At 38.5% G+C, this 25,376-nt stretch overlaps 1 protein-coding gene across 2 annotated transcripts; it reads left to right on the top strand.

The window, feature by feature from the left end:
* Nucleotide 1: 1 nt before the first annotated feature.
* Nucleotides 2-25,136, top strand: Utp25 (UTP25 small subunit processome component). 2 transcript variants are annotated; one of them, XM_048809443.1, is made up of 12 exons: nucleotides 2-206; nucleotides 1,146-1,185; nucleotides 2,109-2,352; nucleotides 5,135-5,305; nucleotides 7,555-7,643; nucleotides 10,665-11,075; nucleotides 13,157-13,376; nucleotides 15,456-15,604; nucleotides 16,540-16,722; nucleotides 16,847-16,959; nucleotides 17,537-17,782; nucleotides 24,246-25,136. In XM_048809443.1, the coding sequence occupies exons 1-12, from the start codon at nucleotides 100-102 to the stop codon at nucleotides 24,487-24,489; spliced, it is 2,217 nt and encodes a 738-aa protein (XP_048665400.1). In that variant the 5' UTR covers nucleotides 2-99; the 3' UTR covers nucleotides 24,490-25,136. The 2 variants fall into 2 exon arrangements, with proteins under 2 accessions (XP_048665400.1, XP_015339171.1); XM_015483685.2 differs by having other exon boundaries at nucleotides 15,402-15,604.
* The last annotated feature ends 240 nt before the right edge of the window (nucleotides 25,137-25,376 follow it).

Below are 25,376 nucleotides of genomic sequence, written 5' to 3'. Positions count from 1 at the left end.
TTATGGCACCGTGCTTCCGCCGTAAAGCGCCGTGGGCGAGCCCACGTGCTTGTGTTGATGTGACAATTTCCTGGTGAAAACTTGACTGAGGCGGGAGAAATGGGCAAACGCGGGAGCAGGAGCCAGAGCCAGCTACTCAGTAACCTGACGAAAAAACAGAAGAAGCATCTGAGAGATTTCGGCGAGGAGCATCCCTTCTATGACAGGTCCGGAGGAGCTTGCCTGGGGCCAGCTCTGCTGTCGTCTGTCCCCGGTGTGAGCCGGCATTTCCCAGATTGGGTCCGCAGGTCCCAGGATTAGCTGTTCGGTCCTTTCCCCACACTTCCCCGGCTCCCTCTGTGTTCGGCTGGGGAGGATTCTGGAGGCATCACTCTGGGAGACAGGGGTCTTCACGCGTCTTCTAGTTTTTGTTGAGTCCGAAACTAGACTGAACGACACACTCATTCTGTGTGGGCAGAGCTCTTCTGAGGTGTATGTTTAAATAATTGGTTGGGGCCTTTGACAGTATTCACATATCCAATTACCGCAAGGGAGCAGCTGTATCGGTGATTGTGGGTCCTCTGGAAATGCCCGGATAGGTTGTCTTAGGGCTTATCGACCACGTTGGGCTGCTTTATCTGTAGTTAGAAGTATATTCTAATTAAGAAACTTGCTTGGAAAAGGTGAACCTCGAGGCTTTTTTCTGCTAAGTTGTATCCTTTTGGTGAGAGCCAGTTACTATGTGACTCGTTTTTGACATGTCATGTCATTAAACTTCTCATTTGCCAGTTACAGGTTTGTCATAGTCTTGTAATTCTTGTCCAAGTGAGTATGCAGTTTTTACAATTTTTTTTTTAATGCAAATTGAATCCAGGGACATTTTTACCACGGGCACTTTTTCCACTGAACTGCATCCCCAGGCCCTTTTAAATTTTTTGAGAAGGAGTTTTGCAAAGTTGCTCAAGGCCTCACTAAATTGCTGAGGCAGACCTTGAACTTGTGATCCTCCTGTATAAGCCTCCTGAGTGGCTGGATTACAAGCATGAGCTACCACATTGGGTTATAATGTACTTTTGATAGTATTCTGTCCTTTTCATTTAAAATTATAAGACATTTTTGTAATTATTACAAACTAGTAGAGTTTAACATTCCCTGTTTCTTCTCAGGGTTTCTGGAAAGGAAGCCAAACCACAGATTTGTCAACTGGTAATGCTTTATACCTTCTTTATAATAGTTAGTTCTTTAAGATTTTATATATATATATATATATGGTTTTATTACATTTCTGTTCTCTTCAGTTAAGATGTAAGCTACTATTTTAGTAATATTGCTTAGTTTTTTTAATGTAAATGACCGTAAAAATTCTATTGTGATAATTTGTACAGAAGCCAGAATTTGAGACTGTCCCTTGATGATAGCCTGTTAGACCCTGGTAAAGAAGTTTATCAGAGGGTGTTTTAATGCATTCTTTTTTGCTTAGCATAAAAGAAGTTACAAATAGAGTGCAAATGAACAATGTTCCTTTATTACAACAAACTCAAAGATACTACATTTTTTGTTGTTTTATAATTTTCCTATTGGTCCTTTTAACATGTAGACTAATATCTGGGACATAAATTCAGTCTCATTATAAACTATAGTTCCATGGGGGTTGTTTGTTTGCTTATTGTCTTACTGGGGATTGAACCCAGGGTCCTATTCATGCTAGGCAAGCACTCTATCACTGACTGCATCCCTGGCCCTTTTAATTTTATATTTGACATAGAGTCTCCCCAGCCCAAGCTGGGGAGCCCAAGCTGTCTTCAAATGTATGATCTCCTGCCTCAGTCTCCTGAGGAACTGAGATTAAAGGTGTCTGCCACCATGCCTAAGTTCTGTTTTTTAAAAGTCAGTTTTCTAACCATGTGGAGCATTAGTGTTCAGAGAATAGAAGAGCTTATAAACTCCAAGCTAGTTTTCCTGTCTTAAGTAAATTTGGCACTGAGCTTGGTTGAATAGATGAAATTGCATAGAAGTAGCAAAGTTTGTTTTCATTTAAGGAAGTCTGAACCTGTTGGCTTGATAATAGTCTTAGGGTGACCATGAGAAAAATACAGTTTTTGTTCTTAAAGTTCCCATTTTCCTTTTAGTCGGAGAGTTCAGATGGTTCAAATTCAGAAAGTGAGTCAGAAAGTGAACCAGAACAAGTTTCTGGGTACCACAAACTACTCGCTTCATTAAAGAATGTTTCTGAGGAAGAAGATGAAGAAGAAGAGGAGGAAGAAGAGGAGGAAGACAGTGTTGTAGATGATGCAGAAATGAACAATGAAAGTGCTGATGATGATGTCAGTGTGGAAGAAGAAACTGCAACAGCATCTACTAAGATGCAGGAGAGTAAGTGTTTTGGTGTTGACTCGTTATCTTTGCCAGATGGTGCAGATTGGGCACAGTTCCCTCCTGTATGGAGTAAGTTGGGCATGAGCAGAGATTTAATCTTGTGGGGTTTGACTATATATTGAGAATCTGATGGAAACCCAGAGCTCCCTTGCCAGAAAAATGCAGAAATATCATTTTGCTACTATTTCAGGGTCTTTGTCATGCAATTGAAACATTCCCTGACACCAAGGAAGAACATAATTTTTTATTATGACCTCTCAGTTTTTTGAATAGATTACTGTTCCTTCCTTAGGGAGGTCAAATTTGATGAAAGGTAGACAAAAATGCACAAAAATTTTCAAGCATAAGGTGTTGAAGAGATACAGAGTACCATTGTATACTGACAGGATAAATTAGGGAAGACTTAAGGGAAGAACTGGAATTGAAATCCCAAAGGGACTCCATCTCACTCAGGCTTTTTTTTTTTTAATTCTGGGAGTTGAACCCAAGGATACTTTACCACTGAGCTACATCCACAGTCTTCTTCTTCTTTTTTTTTTTTTTCTTTTTCTTTCTTTCTTTTTTTTTGGAGACAGGATTTCACCAAGTTGTCCAGGCTAGCCTCAAATTTGCCATCCTCCTGCCTCAACCTCCTCAGTTTCTGGGATTGTAAGTGTGTACCACTGCCTGACATCACTCAGACTTCTCAGTGACTTTTTTCTTTAACTTTAAAATCAGTTTCATTAGGGGTGTGTTTTACATACAGAAAAATGTGCCCAATTTAAATTAGTTTTGATGAGTGAATAAATATCGCCACCACAAATCAAGATACGGAATATTTCGATTACCTCCAAAAAGTTCCATTTTGTCTTTTTGTCATCAGTTTCCCACCTTTGACATCAGGCAGCCAGTGGCCTGATTTCTCTCACTATAGATTATTTTTATCTGTTTTAGAAATTTGTATAAATTGGATCTCGCACTCTGAACCCTTTCCTGTCCGTCTTTTGCTGCTCACGTTACTGTGATGCATTCATGTTCACATCTTACTTGTTCATTCCTTTTTGGTGCTGGAGCAGTATTTCATTCTTGAATATATCCAGGTGACTTCACATCTTACTATCTTAATGCTGACTTTTTCCTGTACTTTAAGGTGTCACATATCATTGTTAGTATTCTAACTAATCAACTTTACTGGGATAAAAATGTATTACCTGAGATTTAGAGTTTATGGAGTTTTAGTTTGGATTTTTTGTTTGTTGGTTTTTATGAATTTTTTTTCCTTTTAATGAAACATAAAGCGTATCTACTATGAAATTTTAAGAGGGTAGAGTATGGTTACCCTCTATCTTTACCACCCATAAATAAGCACCTTTAATATTGTATCTAGAACTTTTCAGACCATGTTTTTTGTTGTTTGTTTGGGCTTTTTTGGTATTGGGGATTGAACTCAGGGGCACTCAACCACTGAGCCATATCCCAAGCCCTATTTTGTATTTTTTTTTTTTTTTTTTTTTTTTTTTTTTTTNTGTTTTTGTTTTTGGTACCAGGGATTGAACCCAGGGGCACTTAACTGCTTAGCCACAGCCCCAGTCCTTTTCATTTTTTGAAATACAGTCTAAGTTGCTGAGGCTGGCTTTGAACTCGCAATCCTCCTATCTCAGCCTCCTGAGCTGCTGGGATTAAAGGCATGTGCCACCACGCCCGGCAAGACAGTGTTTTTATTGATATGTGTATGAGTTCAAGTATGTACTTATTGGGGCTGGGGATGTGGCTCAAGCGGTAGCGTGCTTGCCTGGCATGCGTGCGGCCCGGGTTCGATCCTCAGCACCACATACAAAACAAAGATGTTGTATCCACCGATAACTAAAAAATAAATATTAAAATTAAAAAAAAAAAAAAAAGTATGTACTTATATCTGTATGTATATGTACAGTGGTCTCATACATATTTATAACTTATTTTTTTCTTTGATAATTTGCTATAGGCTTTTTCCTATGTCTGTAATGTAACTGGATTCACTTTAACTTGTAACTATCGTGCTCAGTTGTAAATGATATGTGGTAATTTATTTAACATTCCATTTATAGACATGTCATTTTTTTCCTAGTTATTTCTTACCATAATTAGTGCTGCTTTGAAAATCCTTTCATGTACTTTTTGGTGTACCATTTCAGAGTAATTTCCTAGAACTGGAAATCAGAGTTCTCAGAGAAACAGAATTAATCAGATGTGTTTATATAGAAAGAGATATATTTTAAGGAGTTTGGCTCATGTGGTCATGAGGCAAATGCAGAATATCTGATAGAGGATGCTGACAGGCTTGAGACTCAGGAGGGAGAGAGTTGCAGTTCAGCTCCAAAGGCAGTCAGGAGATTCAGGAAGAGTCTTTGTTGGAGTTAAAATTTAAAGGCAGTTTACTAAAAAAAGTTTCCCTCTTGATTATAGGATATCGACCCTTTCTTTTGTTCTATTCAGGCCTTCCTTCAACAGTTTGGATAAGGCCAAGTCATCCAGAGTGTACCAATTTAAGTGTAAATTTCATCTAAAACACCTTTACAGAAATATCCCAAGTAATGTTTAACCAGATATCTAAGCATTGAGGCCCAGCTAAGTTGACCAAATTAAACATTATACCAGGTCAACAATCAGGCTTAATTTTGAAATCTATGTCTTCCACCTAAAAGTACAGAATAGCAGTGAACATCAATGTTGATATAAGCTAAAGAATTTATATTTTTCAACAAAAGTATTATTATATTTATGAGTAAATAATATAATAAAATGTTTTTCAAAATTACAGATGTGACCTTATCTATTGACCCCGAGGGACAAGATGGGAAAGAGCCACCTGGCACATCAGACATATCCCCAGAGGAGTTCACAGATGCCAAACATGAGTCACTGTTCAGCCTGGAAACCAATTTTCTGGAAGAGGAAAGTGGAGACAACTGTTCCCCGAAAGTATCACAAGGTCAGAGCACAGCATGTATTGTTGGAATTCACCAGGTGCTTGGTGGGTGGGGTTAGACACTAATACATGCTTTGTCTCCTTATACTGGAACTAGCAATAATAAAAACATATAATTTAGTGGTTAAATCTAGAGCTGGGAAAAATTACTTCTCAAGATATTTTGTGTTTTTCAGTAGTTGGTGTTGGGGCATAGAGATGTTTAAGAGCGTGAACAGCTTAAGAATGGTAGTAGGGAAGGCCAATTCCCCAGGCCTCACATTTCTGGATTTAGGATTAGAGAAATACTACTGATTTTCTTCCCAAGCAGGAAAAAAAAAAAATAAAATGAGAAAGTACTTCCCATTTTTCTTTCTATACCTTACTTATTCTTCCTGGTAGCACTAAATTTTCAGATTTGTGAGACCCAGAAGTGGCCAGTTTGGATGGTCCTTTTTACCAAGGAGGACCTCTAAAACTTAAACTCCTTTTTGTCTCGCTCATCTTCCTCAGTTTCTTAATTATTTCTGTGTCCAATCAACATTCAGTTGAACAGGATATTCTGTGAAGGCTTAGGCAAGTCTCTCTCAACAGGTATTTTTTCAGTCTGTGCCTGGGTGAGCCAAGTTAGGTTGGTGTCATTCTGTGTTCTGACTGCCTTTCCTACTCCTAGTGCCCTTCCTCAATCTAGCTTTACCATTAACTGAAATTTTACCCTTCATTTGCTCATTTAGTTGTGTTTGCCATTATGCAAGAGAAGGAAAAATAACAGGTAGAATTTATAGAATTTTAGCACAAACTCCAAACATTCTAAACCAACAAAATTTAGAAACCCTGGAGGAAACATTAGGAAACCTAACTGTCCTAAAGTTTTTCTGGATACTTTTATTAGCACATAGAATTCTTACGTAGTATTGTTCACTATTATCTTAGGCATTTAATACAAGTTGTATTTTATTTGAAGTTTTCTCATTTGGATCCTTAAATGAGTCATTTAACTTTTAATGTTCCTTTTTTGGGAGGTTGGGGGTGTTTAGGAATTGAACCCAGGGGTGCTTAACCACTAAACCACATACCCAGACCTTTTTATTTTTTGAGACAGTGTCTTACTAAGTTTCTCATGGCCTCACTAAGTTTCTGAAGCTGGCTTCAAACTTGTTTCAGCCTCCCAGTTGCTGGGATTACAGGCACATGCCACTACACCTGGCTAAATGTTTCATTTCTTTCTTTCTTTTTTTAAAGAGAGAGAGAGAGAGAATTTTTTTAATATTTATTTTTTAGTTTTCGGTGGACACAACATCTTTATTTTATTTTTATGTGGTGCTGAGGATCGAACCCAGTGCCCCGCGCATGCCAGGTGAGCACGTTACCACTTGAGCCACATCCCCAGCCCTAAATGTTTCATTTCTTAATGAGCAGACTGGGAGAGAAGGTTGTGTAGTCAGCACTTCAAAGAACTAAAGATTATTCAAAATGTAGTACTATCATTTGTATCATTTGCTCATTTTAGTTGAATTAGGTAGAGCTTTTATGTGTATTTCAATATAAGATCAATCTGACATGGAACCTTCCTTCAGGGATCTTGTTCTCTACTAAATGCACATAACATGTATTGGGAGAGGTGAGGTGTGCGGTAGGGGACTTGAGTGGAGAGAGGGATGACTGTCAGTAGTGAATCTAGGACAGCCACTTAGTGGAGCCAATACTTTGTGAGCCCTTGGGAAATATTTATTTTGAGTCAAGGTAATATTGTATTGATACTTTTTAAAAAATTTTTTAAGTTGTTAATGGATCTTTATTTTATTTATTTGTATGTGGTGCTGAGACTCAAACCCAGTGCCTCATGCATGCTAGGTAAGCACTCTACCACTGAGCCACAACCCCAACCCCGCATTGATACTTTTTGAATATAAAAAATATAAGATGAAGGAGAGGCTAGAATTCTTAGTTAAAGGAAGGAAAAATACAGAGACAAAAGAATTTTAGGGCCAAATAGAAATTACTAAAGAAGCAGGTTGGAGGTATAGACTATAATGCTCTAAATTTTGGGCCAGAAAGTTTCTTCAAAGGTTTTTGAGCTGGAAATAATATGACTAAAGAACCTCTTTAGGAGATAAACCTCTCAGGAACTCTTAGGCTCTGGATGGGGATAGGGGATGGGGAAAGCAGCTGGAAAAAGGTATGAGTGGGCAGCATGAAAATCAGCATAGGGGAAACCCAGAAAACCCCTGCCATTTGTGTTAAAGGTATCAATATTCTTTATTCTGAATTAGATCCATTTGTACAACATGTGAACAAAGAACTGAAAGAAAAAGACATTCAGGCTGTTGCCACGAATCCCAAAACTACCCATCAGCTAAAAGTAAGTGTTGTTTGGTAATCCCAGTCATGAAAGAAGAAAACTCTAAATAAAACAGAGGTCTTTGATTTAGAGGGTTCCTAGAATATATGGTATATACCAAATAGTACATGGTTTGTTAGGGAAGCAGGACATTGGAAGGCTGGAACAGCCTAGGGGGACACAGGTATAGCTAGAAGAAGCACTGGGAAGTGGGAGTGGGAATATGGTATAATACAATGATATGAAAGAGATGCCTTGGAGACAGGTGCTCCAGGATTTAGACCAGAATCTGCAAGGAGGGTTGTCACATATCCTATGGCAACTTAATCTTCCTCTTTCCACTTTACTGATCTCAGGTTAGAGGGAGAGAGTGATGCTACCCAAAAATAAAGTAATTTAGTTTACTGAGTAATAATAGTAGATATAAGCTGAATGCCCCTTATCTGAAATGTTTGGGACAAGGCATAGTTCAGGTTTTGGACTTTTTCAGATTTGGAAATATTTGCATAGACATTACCAATTGATATCTCTAATGAGAAAATCCGAAGTCCAAAATATTCCAAAATTTGAAACTTTTTTTTTAACTTTTAAAAAAAATTGTTCTACTTAGCTATACATGACAGTGGAATGCATTTTGACATATTGTACACAAATGGAGCACAACTTGTCATTCCTCTGGTTGTACATGGTGCAGAGTCACTCCAGTAATGTGCTCATACATATATATAGGGTAATAATATCTGTCTCATTCTGCTATCTTTCCCATCCCCACAGCCCCACCCCTCCCCTCACTCCCCTCTACACAAACCAAAGTTCTTTTATTCTTCCCTACCCCACCTCCCACCCCCAACTATGGATCAGCATCTACTTGTCAGAGAAAACATTCTGCTTTTGATTTGGGAGGATTGGCTTATTTCATTTAGCATGATATTCTTTAGTTCCATTCATTTACCTGCAAATGCCATAATTCCATTCTTATTTAAGGCTGAGTAATATTTCTTTGTGTATATGTACCACATTTTCTTTATCCATTCATCTGTTGAAGGGCCTCTAGGTTGGTTCCATAGTTTAGCTATTGTGAATTGGGCTGCTGTAAACATTGATGTGGCTGTGTCACTGCAGTATGCTGATTTTAAATCCTTTGGGTATAAACCGAAGAGTGGGATAGCTGGGTCAAATGGTGGTTCCATTCCAACTTTTCTGAGGTATCTCCATACTGCTTTCTATAGTGATTGCACCAATTTGCAGTCCCACCAGCAATGTATGAGTGTACCTTTTCCCCCACATTCTTGCCAACACTTATTCCTTGTACTCTTGATAATTGCCATTCTGACTGGAGTGAGATAAAATCTTACAATAGTTTTGATTTGCATTTCTCTAATTTGCTAGAGATGATAAACATTTTCTCACGTTTGTTGATTAATTATATTTCTTCTGTGAAGTATCTGTTCTGTTCCTTAGCCCATTTATTGATTGGGTTATTTGTTTTTTTGGTGTTAAGTTTTTTGAGTTCTTTATATCTTGGAAATTGGTACTCTGCGATGCATGTGGTAAGGATTTTTTTCCCATTCTGTAGGCTCTCTCATCACATTATTGATTACTTCCTTTGCTGAGAAGCTTTTTAGTTTGAATCCATCCCATTTACTGATTTTTGATTTTACTTCTTACCCTTTAGGAGACTTGTTAAGGAAGTCAGGTCCTAGGCCAACATGATGAAGATTTGGACCTACTTTTTCTTCTACTAGGCACAGGGTCTCTGTTCTAGTGTCTAAGTCTTTGATCCATTTTGAATTTATTTTTGTGCAGGGTGAGAGATCAAAATTTGAAACTTTTTAAAGATTTGAATTTTGTAGCATTTCAGATTTTTGGAGTAGGGATGCTCATCTTATACCCCTATTTTTCCCTTGTTTGAGATATCTGGGATTGTTCACAAGTAAATTGTTCACATGTTGGGCAGAGTTTATTTTGTTTTTTACCACTGATATTGTTCATGAGAGTTGTTTATCCTCTTTTTAATACAAGTTTTTATTGAGGTTTTAATTAAAGCTACACATGCAGGTATAAGAAGTCATGCAGAGACCTATTGTGCCCTTTACTCAGCTTCCCCCAATGTTATTATCTATCAGAACTACAGTATCACAACAAGGAAATTGGCATTGATGCCATCTATGTATCTTATTCAGATTTCTCCAGTTGTACTCCTGTTCAGCTCTGTATGTTTAGATCTATACAGTTTTGTCATTGTGGGATCCTGTAGCTACTATCACAGTCAAAGTGCAGAACATTCATAACATTGTGGGTGGGTTCCTGTTGCTCTCTTATTACCACATCTACCTCCCTTTGCACTCTGCATTCCTGTCCAGTGGTTACTAATCTGATCTCCATTTCTGTAATTTTGTTATTTCAAAAATGTTAAATGGAATCATGCTGTAGTAATCTATTTTTAGACCAGCAAGTTTGCTGCATGTCCCACAAAATTATATTCCTTTTAGGATTCTAACAGGTATATCTCAAATAAAAGACAAAAAAGAAAAAATAAAGAAAACATCATTTTGTTTTCAAATAAATTTGGAAGACTCTGGGTTAAACAACTTAGAGTTCTTGTTTTAAGACTTTCCATAACCTTAAGGATCTAATGTACATTGTGAATCTTGAAGGGAATTAGATTTTGTGATATTTACCAAAGTTATTTGACCACAGAGCCCCTTTTTTGACTCTTCCCCAAATGTGTTCCACAGAACAGTATGGGAAACCCTAGTAGAGTAAAGAGTTCAGATTTGAAGTCAGAAGCCTTGAGCACTAGCCCTCTGTTTCATTCCCTGTTGTGTAAACTTTGTATGGATTCTACTATCTGTGTGTGAGCCTCAACATTTCTTACACTGTAATATGAGTATTATTGCATCTCTTCTGTGGGGGGTTGTGTGAGGATTGAATGAGATGATCTATGAATACTGAAAGTTCTTGGTATATTATAAAGTACTTACTAAATGCCAAGTGTTATTATTGATTTCTAACTTAGTTCTTGATCTGTCTTTCCCCTAGTGGCCCATCCTGGGTCAGATTGTCTTTTCATCCAAGTTTCAGAAGTTGGAAACATTTAAGCCTCCAAAGGATATTGACTTAAAGTCACTTCATCTCCAGAAGCCTTTGGAATCCACTTGGACCAAAACCAACAGCCAGTTCTTATCTGGACCTCCAAAATCAAATAGTTCCTTCACTCCCCTCCAGAAAGAGCTCTTCTTAATTATGAATTCTTACCGGGACCTATTCTACCCAGAAAGGACTGCCCTGAAGAATGGGGAAGAAATCCGTCACGTATACTGCCTGCATGTGATAAATCATGTCCTTAAAGCCAATGCCCAGGTGCTTGGCAACAATAGCAGACGCCGAAGCCAGAAACTTGGGGTGGGTGATGATGATGACTTCAGGGACCAAGGGCTAACGAGGCCCAAGGTGAGTGACAATAGGAAATTTTGCCCTTAAAGAGGAAGCTTCAAGGTACTGTCATATAGGTGTCTGGCACTTAGCTTGTACTTGAGTGTTTTAATAATTGACTGGAATAATGAATGTACCCCAAAATGAGCATATTAAGTGGGCCAGATAATATCAGAGCAGTGCTATAGACAGCACAGTGGACTATTTCTGACAGTGAAAACTATAAAAAGGGTATAATTCAGGATACTCTTCTGAAAGACAAACCCAGAGCATACACAAAGAACACTACATTATAAATCTCTTCCTTGTGGTTTTTAGAGTTGGATGGGACCTTAATGAACCTTTTACCCAATCCCTGTATAACATAGCTAGGGTCAGAGACCCATATTTAGAGAGGAACTTGTTAAAGAGAACCAGGGAAAGAGTAGCAGAGATGGGATTGGAACTGAGGATTCTTTTCACTCAGCAGCATGAATATGTAGTATTTATAGAGGAACTTGTTAAAGAGAACCAGAGAAAGAGTAGCAGAGATGGGATTGGAATTGAGGATTCTTTTTACTAAGCAGCATGAATATGTAAATCATTGAAAACAAAAATCCGCTTTCACTGCTCTAAAGTTAGTGCTACTTAAAGTTATGACTACATTTATTTATGCTGGTAAGTCTTAAGTTCCATTGGATGTGAGGCTTTAATAGGAAAGGCACTTCTTAATTCTGTCTACACGTTTCATGTTATGGAGCTAAGGCTTTGTCCCCCTCAACCCTTTAGCCTGTGTCTCTCCATATTGAAAAAGGCTTATCTTTTTCGATTTTGCATTGAGCTTAATTGGGTTCTAGGATATTGATACTGATGTGGCTCCTAGAGAGTTTTTAGTCAAACTCCCTTGTTTGCTAGCTGGGGAAACCAAATCTGAGCCACTTCCATAGTGTCCCAGCTGGATAACTCAGCCCTCTTAATCTTGGTTCATCATTTGTGTACTGAATCACTGCACTCCTTTGACCTACCTGGATGCTGTTCTAGGAAGCTGCCTCAGAGTCTTAAACCTCAGGATTATAAGGTTATCTGTTTGAATTTAGCATTGCATAAAAGAATAAGAAACGGATTACCCATAAAACATATTTATAATTTGGTGAATTGCCTGATTTGACTGGGTTTACATTCATTAATTATTATATCATTTACAAAAGGATAATTAGAAATTAACCATTTAATAAATGTCTTCTTTGTTCTTAACAGTAACTTTAAGCATTTTTTTCAAAAAGTTTAGAAACCAACTCCTATTTTTCCCATTGAATTATAGTCTTATTTCAGAAATGCTCTATCAAGAAAAATATATTAGGGAATGTACTAGAAAAGTAATAATGTGTTAATCCTTTTCCTTATCTTCTTTATTTCTTCTCTACATATTACATGTATTTATTCAGCATTTACTTATTGAGTGGGTCTCCTGGATAAAAATACTATACTAAGTTCTGGGACCAAGGGGAACTCAGGCAGCAGGATACGCCCTATTCCCAGCAGGAATAATCTTAAACCTGGAACCTAAACCGGGAACGCCCTAAACCCGGATTATAAACCGGGAACACCCTAAACCCGGTCCGCCCTGGTCCTTGAGCAAGGTCACCTACATGCAATGTCACTGCAAAATGTCCTATTTCCACGAGTCCTTCCACTAAGCAACATGGGGTACGCTGGCAAGGAAATTGTCATACCTACTTGGCTAATGGCTCCCAGCCTGGGAAAAAGAAAAATGTATAACACTACTCCTTCTCAAAGTCATTGTGTATTTATGTTTTTGAGTTTTTGCTAGTGAATACATCTATTATAGGCATTGTCTTTTTATGCTAAAAGTATTTCTCAAATTCTGTTTGAGGTATGTGTTCCATGGACCCATTGGACTAATGTCCTGTGCTATGGCTACAAAAGATGTTCAGCTTCTAGTACCAAACCATGCCCTATGCAAAGTGGGTGATGTAGATATAGTCAGGGGCCACTGCTGTGTGCAGGCTTTTGTACTCCTCTTCCTCAGCGAGTTCACCTGAGCTATTATTCCTTTCTTTTGTCCCCACCACTGCTGTCATTGCCCTCCCCACACACAGGTACTGATACTGGTGCCATTCCGGGAAGCTGCTTTGCGGGTAGTACAGCTCTTCATCAGCCTCCTCGAGGGTGACAGCAAGAAGAAAATCATTGTGAGCAACAAAAAGAGGTTTCAGGGAGAATATGGATCAGATCCTGAGGAGAGACCCCCCAACCTGAAGAGGCCTGAGGATTATGAAGCTGTGTTTATGGGCAACATCGATGACCACTTCAGGATTGGTAATTTCTCCTTGTCAAGCCTAGGATACCATGGGACCTAAGCTATAGCTAGAGGCTAGAAAGTTGGAAATTAGTGCTCTCCCAATGGGTCACTGACTCTGCTTTTAATAGAACCAGTGTGCATTAGATATCTTGTTTGCCAGGGCAGGGTGTTGCCTTGACTAATGTGGTAAATGGAGTCTCTGAAGCCACGTGCACATTTATAACAAATGACTCAGTCTACCTGTAGCTGGTAGCACATAGTCAGGGGCTACAAAGGATTCTTAGGGAAGTTGAAAGTGATAGGGGAGGTAGATAGATCTGAGCCTCTGTGCAGAAGGATGGATTTCCATCCTGTCTACTGTGTACAGTATATATCACCCGTCCCTAATAATCTCCTCATGTAATTTAACTCCCACCCAGGTTTTCACTTTCTTTTTTTTTTTTAAACAAGGGATTGAACCCCAGAGCGCTTTACCATTGAGCCACATCCCCAGCTCTTTTTTATTTTGAGACAGGAACTTGTGAAGCTGCTTAGGGCTTTGCTATATTGCTGAGGCTGACCTCGAACTTATGATCCTCCTGCCTCAGTCTCCTGAGCCCTGGGATTATAGGCACACACCCAGCATTTTGCTTGTTTTTCATCCAGCTTTCATTTACTTGGTTGATTGTACCTTGATAAAGTTCTTGTGAAAATATGCATTAGTCACATGTATTCACAAACATTTACTGAGTATCTATAGCATGCCAGGCACCAGTAAGAACCTGGGGATATAGAAATAAAAGTTATGGTTCCTTCTGCCAAGGAAGTCCTGCCTAAAGGGAAAACAAACAATATAGGATAAGAAGTATGCAGTGGGTATTCTGGGACCATTTAAAGCCAACCCTTTCCCTAGATATGGATGGGTGGTTATGTAAGCCATCCTAGCATTGCTGCTATTTCTGTTAAGTTGAAAACGGAGTGAAATTTAGCCTATTGCAGGGGTAGCGGAGGGGTATAGCAATTGGAATGGAGGAAAATGTTTCAGATAGGAAACTGTCTGTGCAGAGGTATTTGGGTGCCAAAGCCTGAAACAGCCTAGGATTCACACAGGCTTTAGTATATATGCAATGTAAAGTGCAAGGGGATAAGTCATTCTCTCATTTGAAATGTACAGATGTCTAGCAGGCAGTTGGCATGTTGATCTGAAAGGAGGAAATGTGGGCTAGAAATGTGGTTTATGTGAAGGTACTATTAGAATCATGGTTATTGAATATATTTATTAAAAGCTTTATTAGAGTGTGGGTAGAATTGACAGGTGAATCCAGCCAGGGGTCTGTGGAAGAAGAAGCATTTGGATATGGAAAAATGGACAAGGATCAGGGTAGTGATAATCAGAATTAAGTGTTGAAGTTATAAAAATTACTAGAAAGGAAAGTACTATTTCAGGGAAGATATGTTTAGTATGCACATAATTATTCTTGATCAGAAACTCTAAAGAGGGTTCTTTGAACTGGTAACTGAGCACTGTTGGGGACTTCAGCAGGAGTCATTTCCGTGGAGTCCTGAGAATCAGAGGCCAGATGCCAGTGGATTAAGAAGTAAATGGGAGGCTCGAATGAAGAGAAGACTGACTGTCTGGAGAAGTTTGACGGTGGGGGAAAGAAGATGAAAGTGGGAGCTTTCTGAAGGGATTATAGCCACAGGAGGGGTTATCATCATTGTTATTTGTTAATAATTAAAGCATTTTGAGTCACTCATGGTGGTGTATGCCTATAATCATGAGGCTGAGGCAGGAGGATTGTAAGTTTCAGGCCAGCTTGGGCAACTTAGTAAGACCCTGTTTCAAAAGTGAAAAATAAAAAAGTCTGGGAACATAGCTCAAAGGTAGAACACCCCCAAGTTCAATCTCCAGTACTGCAAAAGAAAAAAGCACTTTGAGCACAAGTATATGATCAGAGGAACAGAGAAATGTGGCAAGTGTAAAAGAGGAGGATGCTTTAAAAGGGCAGAAGGTACTAGCTTGTAAGCGACTAACATGCCAATCTGTACTTGGTTTTGTGTAGGAGTGGCAATACTTCAGAGAAGCATCCGACTCTATGCCCCCTTTTACTCCTCAGACATCCTCATTGCCTCCCCTCTGGGCTTGAGGACTATTATTGGTGGAGAAGGAGAGAAGAAGAGAGATTTTGACTTTTTGTCTTCTATTGAGCTTCTCATCATTGATCAAGCTGACATTTACCTCATGCAGAACTGGGAGCATGTCTTGGTAATGTGGTCATTCACATATAGAGGGACAACATTCTTATTTAGAAAGACAAGAAGTTCGGTGGCTTAAGTCTTAAAAGGTGTAAGTCCAGACAGGGAAATACTCCACATTTTCCAGTTTGAGAAAAAGTCTTTTCTTCCTTCTACCCAGAGATGATTCAACAATTAAACTATCTGGAGGGTAAATATTCTTGTCAATATTTTCAAATCTACAGAAAAGATTTCTTCCTTTTAAAGGTCTCTTTCTGCCAGTGGATGGATGGATGCATGTGTGCATGCATAAATAAATAGATGAGAAGCCTCACTAGGAATGTCTTACCTAATAAGTCCTCATTCAGTTTATGCTCATTCTCTTTGGTCTTCAGCGAAGATGGGAAAACATTGCCTAAGATTTCTTAATGTGGGATCTTGTTTTATAGGAAGACTTTATCCCCCTACTCTGTTTATGCTATAATTTTTTGCTCCTCTTCACATACTCTGCAGTGTTGTTGTTTTAGGGTTGAAAAACTGTTCTTTGGGATATCCTTATCATAGAACTATAGGTTTGGTTATTTAAGGCAGATGGGACTTCACTTTTCCTATAACTCCAGAACTTGCAGCTCACAAGAAGTGAGGGGCCCATAGAAGAGTAATCAGAGTGGCATTTTCAGAAGTTCCTTTTAAGGAATGTTCCTATTCTTAAAGGAATAGATACCATTTTGATCTTTTATGTTTAAAAGTTCAGGAGGTGGCCAGTTTCAACTTAATATTGGGGGTATTTGGCTGATGATGGGTAAGTCACTCATCCTCTATGCCAAAGTTTTCTTGCTGTAATTTGGAAGATAATAGTACATCCTCTATGAGATTAAGAGAGATGATATACTTCTAGACTGCTAAGCTCTGACCAGCAAATAAGTGCTCAGTAGACATTAATGGTAGCATTATCTTTGCTCAAAGCATTTGATGAACCATATGAACTTACTGCCCTTGGACTCTCATGGAGTCGACTTTTCTCGAGTGCGAATGTGGAGCCTCAATAATTGGTCCAAGTACTATCGCCAGACACTGCTGTTTGGAGCCCTGCAGGATGCCCAGATCAACTCAGTGTTCAATAAGTACTGTGTCAATTTACAAGGACAGGTAGGTTCTCTCCATTTTCTCTGGATCTTCATGAAGCACTGTTTATTATTGGATCATACAACAGAAGATGATTTGGTCAACAGGGCATGCCTTACCTCCTAAAGGTTTTGTTAACTGCTGGCAGGTGGCCGTGAGGAATGTTCCACTGACAGGCTCCATTAGCCATGTGCTGGTACAGCTCCCACATGTCTTCCAGAGGATGGAAGCTGAAAACCTAGCTTCAGTGATTGATTCCAGGTAACCCACCCCTCCTTTTGGGCCCTTGGGGGCCACATAGACTTAACTTTGGCTTACAGAGTTAGAATTGGATTCAGTGTTGCTTTTGTGGATTACTGTCTACCAAATTTAATGAGAGAATTAAACTCAATCCTGCAAGTTATCCCATGTCAGCGATTTCATTGTCAAACCTTTAGAGCTAGAACTGTTTTTCTTTTGTGTAAAATTTTCCTCTTTTTCCTCATTGTATTTAATTACCAGAATGGTGCTTAGCATATGGAAGATGTTCAGTGATTATTTAATGAATGAATGAATGAATGAATGAATGCTATGGTATGGTATATATTTCCTAGAATAATTCTCTGGAAAATAATGGCATTGCATATTTTTTTATGATAAACACTATTGATACTTTTTTAAATGTGCATATCAACGATTATATCCTCATATAATCTCTCTGAGAGGAGGTAAATCATATTGCCCTCTGAAGAACTAATCTCTTAACACGAAATTGTGATTTTCCTGGGGTCACACAGTTAGTGGATACTATTGGATCAACTCTAGACAATTAACTTTGCCTTTTGCCTTTCCAAATCAGGTTTAACTTTTTTGTAAACAAGATTTTGCCTCAGTACCGTGACGCAGTCATGTCACACACACTCATCTATGTCCCGTCCTACTTTGACTTTGTGCGTCTTCGAAATTATTTCAAGAAGGAGGAACTGAACTTCACCCATATCAGCGAGTACACACAGAAATCTGGTATCTCCAGAGCCAGACACTTCTTCCTTAAAGGAGAGAAACAGTTTCTGCTTCTCACAGAACGCTTCCATTTCTACAAAAGGTAAAGTAGTGCCCAGTTTTCACCTCCTTTCTGAAGAAGAGAGGCAGTGCAGATCATAGACTGCTTCCCAGCACAGGGTAGGCTTTGCATTCTTACAGAGAAGCCAAAGGGTTTGGGGGCTGGACAGACTCATCTTGGTAGGTTGGTTGTTTGCTTGGTTTTCTCCCCAAATTGGGCGTTGTTGGAAAGGTTATAGGGACAAGAATGTAACCTGTATGTAAATCTGAAATGCATCTCTGGTTGCACTCTTCAGGAACTACTCGGCTAAATACAGGCAGGGCAGGGACCTGTCACTGCAGCACAGACAGAAGCATTGAGGGCTTTGTAGTCAAGAGAAATATAAGCTGAGCACTGTCTCATGTTCAGAAAGTTGTAGTGATCCTGAGGAGATGTGGATATGGTAACTTCTTCACCTTCCAGAACGGTGGGCCCCTTGGTATTGGAAGGAGGAAAAAAAAGAAAAGGATTTAGAGTTGAATTTTTTAAGGGTTTCAGTGTTTGCTTAGATTCCCCACCAGGTGACAGGTAAAATGTTGCTTGACCTTTTCATTGTTACTATTTTTTAAATTCTAATTAGAGGGCTAGTTAAGCCTTCTGGGACTCTTCAAGATAGTTCAATCTCTTTGTGGCCTCAGAGCTCAGGTATTTTATTGTTTTGTTAAATCTCTCTGCTGACAATAGCAAAGGCTTTTTAAAAATTTCTACTAACAGGGATGGAAACTGCATTATCTTACTTGTTTCTTTCTGATTTCACAATAACAGCCAATGAATTTAAGTTCTGATCTAATGAATGATGCATTTTCTCAGAGAATCCCAGATGAGCCAGAAGTCTTCTAGGCTTTGGCTTTGGATCACATTAGATGTTGCACCTTTGGCATTGCATGACTTTTATTTTATACTAATGTTACAGTGGTGCTCCCAGCCATGTTCTCTTTTCCAGGATGGTGAGGGAGGAATCCCAGTCGCCCCCTTGGGTGCATCAGGGCTGGCCTGACATGACCTCTTAAGGTAGTCTGCTAAATGGAGAGTTGAAAATTAACTAAATTTCTTATCTGCCATTCTTGGCAGATAAGACTGCTTGGCCAAAGAGTGTTAATGAATGCCTGCTTGTTGGTACCGTTATTTGCTTTGTTCTAATAAGCTATGGTTTCCATTCATGCTGGAAGTTGTTTGGGGCCAGATATATTCACTAGGTGTTAGAAGCTCCTAGCTTTCTATTGCTTGAAAAAAGAAAGATAGCCCTTTAAATGAAGTGGGTGGATTGGAAATCTTCCTAGAATCATTGTCTATAGCAAGTGCTGGGCTAAGGACTGATCTCACATATCTTAGCTACTTTTCAAGGACAGGGAATGGAATCAGAGGAGCCCTTTGTAGACAGGACAGTTTCTTGTCTTACAGTTTATTTACTAGCCTTGTTGCCCCCAAAGTCACCATAAAGACAAATCTCAGTATGTGCCAGTTGTATTTTGCTGTGAACTGACTTAATGGGTATTTCTTGTGCTGAAGATGAATGAAACACAGTAAGGTATTTCAGAGTTCTACGCAGTAATTATCTCAGGGTTTTCAACTATTGAATTTTTTGCTTGAGAGATCACCACACTGATGATGGGTGTTTTGTTCTACAATGCCTTTGTGATTTGGTTTTGTATTTGACCTTAGAAAAAGTGTGCATGTGTGTGCGTGTGCGTGTGTGTGTGCATGTGTGCGTGTTGCTAGGGATTGAACTCAAGCCCTCACAAATGCTAGCAAGTGCTCTACCACTGAGCCACATCCCCAGCTCTTGAGGTACATGTAAACTGTGTTATCCAACTCTGAAATTGTTTTATATTCTCTATGACAATTGACAGTGTTAGGAAAATGAGAATTTAATTTAATCCTGAAGATTTTTTTTTCTATAAAGGTGCTGAAACCCCAGATTGGATGGGCATTTGGTCGTGATTGCCCTGCCAAGCATGGTTTACAGGTCTTTTCCTGTGTATTAACAGTGGGTTACCTCAGCAGGGAAGATTCTCAACCAAGGGAAATTGGAAACTTTGAAGTTGTGATTTACAGAGTTTGGAAAATCTACTGGAGTACTTCCTGCCCCTATATGAGAATCCCAGGTTCTAGAAGTAATAGACTTGGTCTTTCTATGCCATACAAAGGGATCAGCCTTTCAGGTTAATTGTGGTTGCCTCATTAACATTTGGCAGGTAAAGTAGACATCTGAATTGCCCTTGGTTTTAGGTCCTGTCACATTAGGCTGTATTTGTAGAGGTCACTCGAGATTCAAAGCATTTATGAGGCAGGAGAAAGGTAGATGAAGGGGTCCAGGAAAAGGGATACTCAGGAAGTAAAGAATCAGCACTAACTGCCCCTCGGAAAAGGTCCTGTCACATTGGTCACATTGTCTATTTCCAGGAAATATTTATTCTCTATTGTGGGCAATTTGGGACTAAGAGGTTTTCTTGGATGTGTGGGATTTGCTTTCTTGGTTGTGTTTGTGTGTTTAATATAACACCTAGTGGTTTTCTTTTTCCTAATTACAAGGGTATTGCACAATTGTAAAAACTTGGAAAATCTAGGTTACAAAAGCAAAATGTGATCAACTACAATCTCACTTCCCTGGTAAACATACTGTTTTTTTTTTTTGGTTAAATTGTTCCTGTTTGGTTTGTTTGTTTATTTTTAATATACAAAATATGTGGGCACACAAATATTTACATTTTTTTAGTACCAAAATTGCAGTCACACTGTATACATTGGGATTCATTTCCTTTATTTTGTGTTTTATGTGCTTATTAAAAAAATTTCAAATATTTTAATATTTGGGAATATATATTTGCAGATGTGGATGTATTTTTTAAGTTAATACACATAATTTTATCACATATCCTTCTTTCCCCCAACTTTTAGTTTGGAAAGATTTCATTTTGTAAGACTAACAGTAAGTGTCTCTAAACCCTTTCACTCAGAACTCACTAGCTGTTATCATTTTATCACACTCTCACATATTCTCTCTCTCTACTTATCTCTTACTTTTTCTTTCTGAAGCATTTAAAAGTAAGTTGTAAGCTGGGTACAGGATGTAGGCTGAGGCAATAGCAGGACACTGTCAAAAAAAAGAGGAAGAATGTTGCAGAAGGCTTCGTGATACTTCTTCCCTAAATATTTCAGTATGTTGCTCCTAAAAATAACAAGATTCTTTCATCTGACTCCAATATCATTATCACATCACTTAATGTTACTTTAGTATCATCTAATACATGATCTGTTATTTGAATCTTCCTAGTTGTCTCCAAAGTAATCTCTGTATTTTTTTCTAATTTAGCAACCCTTTTTTAATTCTAATTTGTTATACATGAGAGCAGAATGCATTTCAATTCATAGTACACATGTAGAGCACAATTGTTCATTTCTCTGATTGTACACAATGTAGCATCACACCATTCGTGTCTTCATACATGTACTTAGGGTAATGATGTCCATCTCATTCCACCATTTTTCCTACCCCATGCCCCCCTCTTTCTCTTCCCTCCCCTTTGCCCTATCCTCCCCGCCACATACAATCCAGGATCCAGTTAAATATCATATATTCATTCAACTTGTTTTTTTGTCTACCTTAGTCTTAACTAGGGGCAGTCTGGCTCCCCAGGAACATTTGGCAGTATCTGGAGATTTTTCAGTTGTTAGAACTGGAGGTTGAGTTGAGACCAGGGATGCTGCCTAAACATCCTACAGTGCACAAGACAACCCCACAGCAAAGAATTTGTGGCTCAGATGTCAGTAGTGTTGAAGTTGAGAAATTGTCTTGCTGTATTTATTTTTATAACACAATTTTTGGAGAGTCCAATCCAGTTTCCTGTAGAACATCCCATAATCTGAATTTATCTAATTGTTTCTTTTGTATTAGATCAGCGTTTCCCAATGTTTGCTATATTACAATTCCCAGGTTACATCCCATTACTGATTAAATCACAATGTCTGAGGATGGGTGCCAAACATAAATCTGAAGACAAAAATGCCAAGTGATTTCAGTGTGTATCAATTTGGGGACTGCTATTTTAGCTCAAACTTTTTTGGGGAAAGAATTCTACACAAGAGATATTGTGTACTTCATACCTCGACTTATAAAGAGGCACATGTTAGTGCCATTCCAACTGCATGTTGAAAATATTCCAAGAAAAAATTGCATCTGCACTGAACTTGTACAGACTGTTCCTTGGCATTGTTCCCTAAGCAATAGAGTGTAACAGCTTCTTACACAGCATTTACATTGTATTAAGTATTATAAGTAATCTAGGGATTATTTAAAGTACACAGGAGGCATAGGTTATATGCAAATACTATGCCATTTTATATAAGAGACTTGAGCATGTGTGGATTTTGGTATCTGAGAGGGGGTCCTAAAACCAAGCTTATCCAGATACCTCAGAATGACTTTATATACAAGAATGCCAAGAACATGGCATTCTTGTATATAAGAATATGTATATAATATGTATATAATATGCATGTATTTTGATGGTATACTTACCTAGTTGTTTCCTTAGGATAGATTTTGAAAGGAAAATTTAGTACAAAGGTAGTACACAAGTAAAAATTTGGTGTTCGTTACTATTTATTTGCAAGTTCTCATCTTCCCTGTATTTTCTGCCCCCACCAAAAACTAAATTTACACAAAAAAATAAATTTTATTCTATTGGCCTATTTCTGTAAAACCCCATAGGATTTCTAGTGGCTTTATAGTTAAAGTAAAACTTCATTTTTTAAATAAAGTCTTTTTTTAGTTGTAGATGGACACAATATCTTTATTTATTTTTTTTTAATGTGGTACTGAGGATCAAACCCAGTGCTTTACATGTGCAAGGCAGGTGCTTTATCACTGAGCCACAGCCACAGCCCCCAAACTTTATTGTTTTAATATCTTTTTCTTGCTCTTTCATGTTTTCTGTAATTTTCAATTAAATATGGAGCCTGAGGTAATAATACTTAAAAGTGTGGTGTACTCATCACTAGGCCATTAGCGTAGGTGTGTACTGCCAGTGTACTCTGGATTTGATGGTTACCATGGTGATTTTCTGTACACCTCGGTCTTCAGACTCCTCCAGCAGACAAAAGGCTTAGTTTGGGGTCTGGAGTGCTGCAGGGTTTCTGTCAGTATCTTCTTGATCTCTCAGGTGTCATCAAGCCCTGTACTCCTGTGCCAGAGGAAGACCTGTCTCTGCACTCTTGCCCTTCACCCAGGCTCCTACTGGCACTGCCTGCAAGGCATGAAGCAGCAGTTTACTGGTTCTCCTGGTCCTCCTTAGATTTAGCATGTCATGTTCATTCCAGACTTCACAGGCAGGGCACCAGACCTCCACACTCTATTTTGTATCTCTAAAGTGGTGGGAAGAAGTATCTAGTTACTTTCTCCAGTATTGGGAAAAAACAAAAACAAAAACCTTCTTTATGGAAAGGTGATGTTGAAAGGTGAACCATATAATAGATCACAATTATAATTGGGAAGAAGAGAATCTCCAGAGAGATTAGAATGAGCTGTGAGATAAAAAGAGTAGGAAAACTTAGGAATAAAATAAAATTCTCAAGGTAATATAACATCATCAAGTGTGAGACAGTCTTAACAGGAAAAATCAGAACTCTGTCAGTGTATAAACTCTTTTGTTATGGAGTCTCAGAGGGAACATTTGACCTTGACTCGAACCATACCGTGAGTCCCTAGGGTCTACACCCCCCACCACCACTGAGCAGCACTGTGCAGCAGGGAAAGAGGTGGAAATGTGTAAGCTGTTGAAACTAATTGCTTTCTCATGATGCCTAATGGGTCCTCAGGCAGGATCCTGTAAATGGATGAAGTTGGGACATCTGCCATGGAGCTAACATGTCTACAGGATGACAGGAATAGACTAATGGGAATGCATTTACAATTTGTACAGTGTATGTACTGGGTCTGACCTCATCTCCATTAAAGCAAATCACATTTTTCCTGATTATAATAAGGGTAATATTAAATTGTAAAGGTTTAATTTTCTGTGACAGATTTTGTGTGTGTGTGGGGGGGCAGGTACCAGGGATTGAACCCAGTGGCACTTAATCACTGAGCCACATCCCAGCCCATTTTATTTTTTATTTTGAGACAGGGTCTCACTGAGTTACTCAGGACCTCTCTAAGTTGCTGGGGCTGACTTTGAGCCTGTAATTCTCCTGCCTCAGCTTCCCTAGCTGTTCTGTGACAGATTTTTTAATCCTGGTCTACTTTCTTCACCCCACCGCAACCTGTGTAGAATAGCCTCAAGAAATGCAAATTTATATTATCTTTCTCTTAAACCAAATAGAATAAGCTTTGCTCTGCTTTGTGCTATTGTCTATCCCCTCTAACATCAAGCAGCAAGAGTGAACTATGCCCATGTAAAGCTCTGAGTTAGCTTTTCTGTGAATTGTTTCTCCATAGACAGAGCTTCTGTCTTTTCCATTCTTATAGGTATACAATAAAAGGTATCAGGAACTTGATATTCTATGAACTGCCAACGTATCCTCACTTCTACAGTGAAATCTGTAATATGCTGAAAGCCACCAGCAGAGGAGAAGAAGCCACATGGACCTGTACTGTCCTCTATTCCAAATATGATGCCCAGAGGTTAGCTGCTGTGGTTGGTGTGGAGCGAGCAGCACAGATGCTACAATCCAAGAAGAATGTTCACCTCTTTATCACTGGAGAAAAATGAAAATTGGTTGGACAGAGCATGGTATTTGGCATGATGCACTGATGCTGTGCCAGTGGCACCCATTTCTGATTACTTCTGCAGGGGAGGAATTGATAAGAACGAAGGAGCACAAAGCAGCATCAGCCTTATCTGGTACTTCTTTCTTTTCAGGCCATGTGTTCCTGAAAGGATAAATGCGAACCGAATTTTGGTGACTTTTAGTAGCCTTTGGAGGTCAAGATGGATCTAGAAAGACTAAAAAATTCACAAATTGAAACTTTCATTTGTGAATCTTTTTGTTATAAGCCATAAATTCTTTTATTATGATTTTTATCTCTAATTTATTATACTTGGTAGATTCAGATTTGCCTGTTTGACACTTTCTTAAAGGAAAGCATACATGTAAAGAAAGCATTGCTTGTGAAGATTTGTTGAGAAAGTGGAATACTTCTTGCTGTTGCATGTCATCTTAATTTTAGATGGCACAGATTTTGTAAAACATATTTTCCCCAGCCAAACTTTTTAAAAATGTTATAAATATTCTACTTTAATCCAACCTAGAAAAGTACATTCACTCACTGATCTTTTTGTAACTCATAATGGTAAATGTTTTAATTTAGTTTAAAATATACATTAAAAATCTCATTATATAAAGATAACAATTCCTACTCTGTCTTAAGAAATTATTTTGTTGGAACTCAAGGTTGAAATATCCATCTTTGACACCAGTGTCTTTTGACATTTTTTTTTTAATTTTTTATTGTTGGTTGTTCAAAACATTACAAATTTCTTGACATATCATATTCCACACTTTGATTCAAGTGGGTTATGAACTCCCACCTTCACCCCATACACAGATTGCAGAATCACATCAGTTACACATCCATTGATTTACATATTGCCATACT

Source organism: Marmota marmota, unplaced genomic scaffold (genome assembly GCF_001458135.2).
Source record: "Marmota marmota marmota unplaced genomic scaffold, marMar, whole genome shotgun sequence".
NCBI classification, from domain to species: domain Eukaryota; kingdom Metazoa; phylum Chordata; class Mammalia; order Rodentia; family Sciuridae; genus Marmota; species Marmota marmota.
Note: the sequence above shows the minus strand (reverse complement) of the source record. Positions and strands in the feature narration are given on the sequence as shown.

Excerpts from the sequence above, each read along its gene's own strand:
- Utp25 (XM_015483685.2), top strand. The coding sequence starts at position 100 with ATGGGCAAACGCGGGAGCAGGAGCCAGAGCCAGCTACTCAGTAACCTG. Across the intron at positions 1,186-2,108 it reads AACCACAGATTTGTCAACTG|TCGGAGAGTTCAGATGGTTC; the intron begins GTAATGCTTTAT and ends TTTTCCTTTTAG. Across the intron at positions 15,605-16,539 it reads AGAACTGGGAGCATGTCTTG|CATTTGATGAACCATATGAA; the intron begins GTAATGTGGTCA and ends CTTTGCTCAAAG.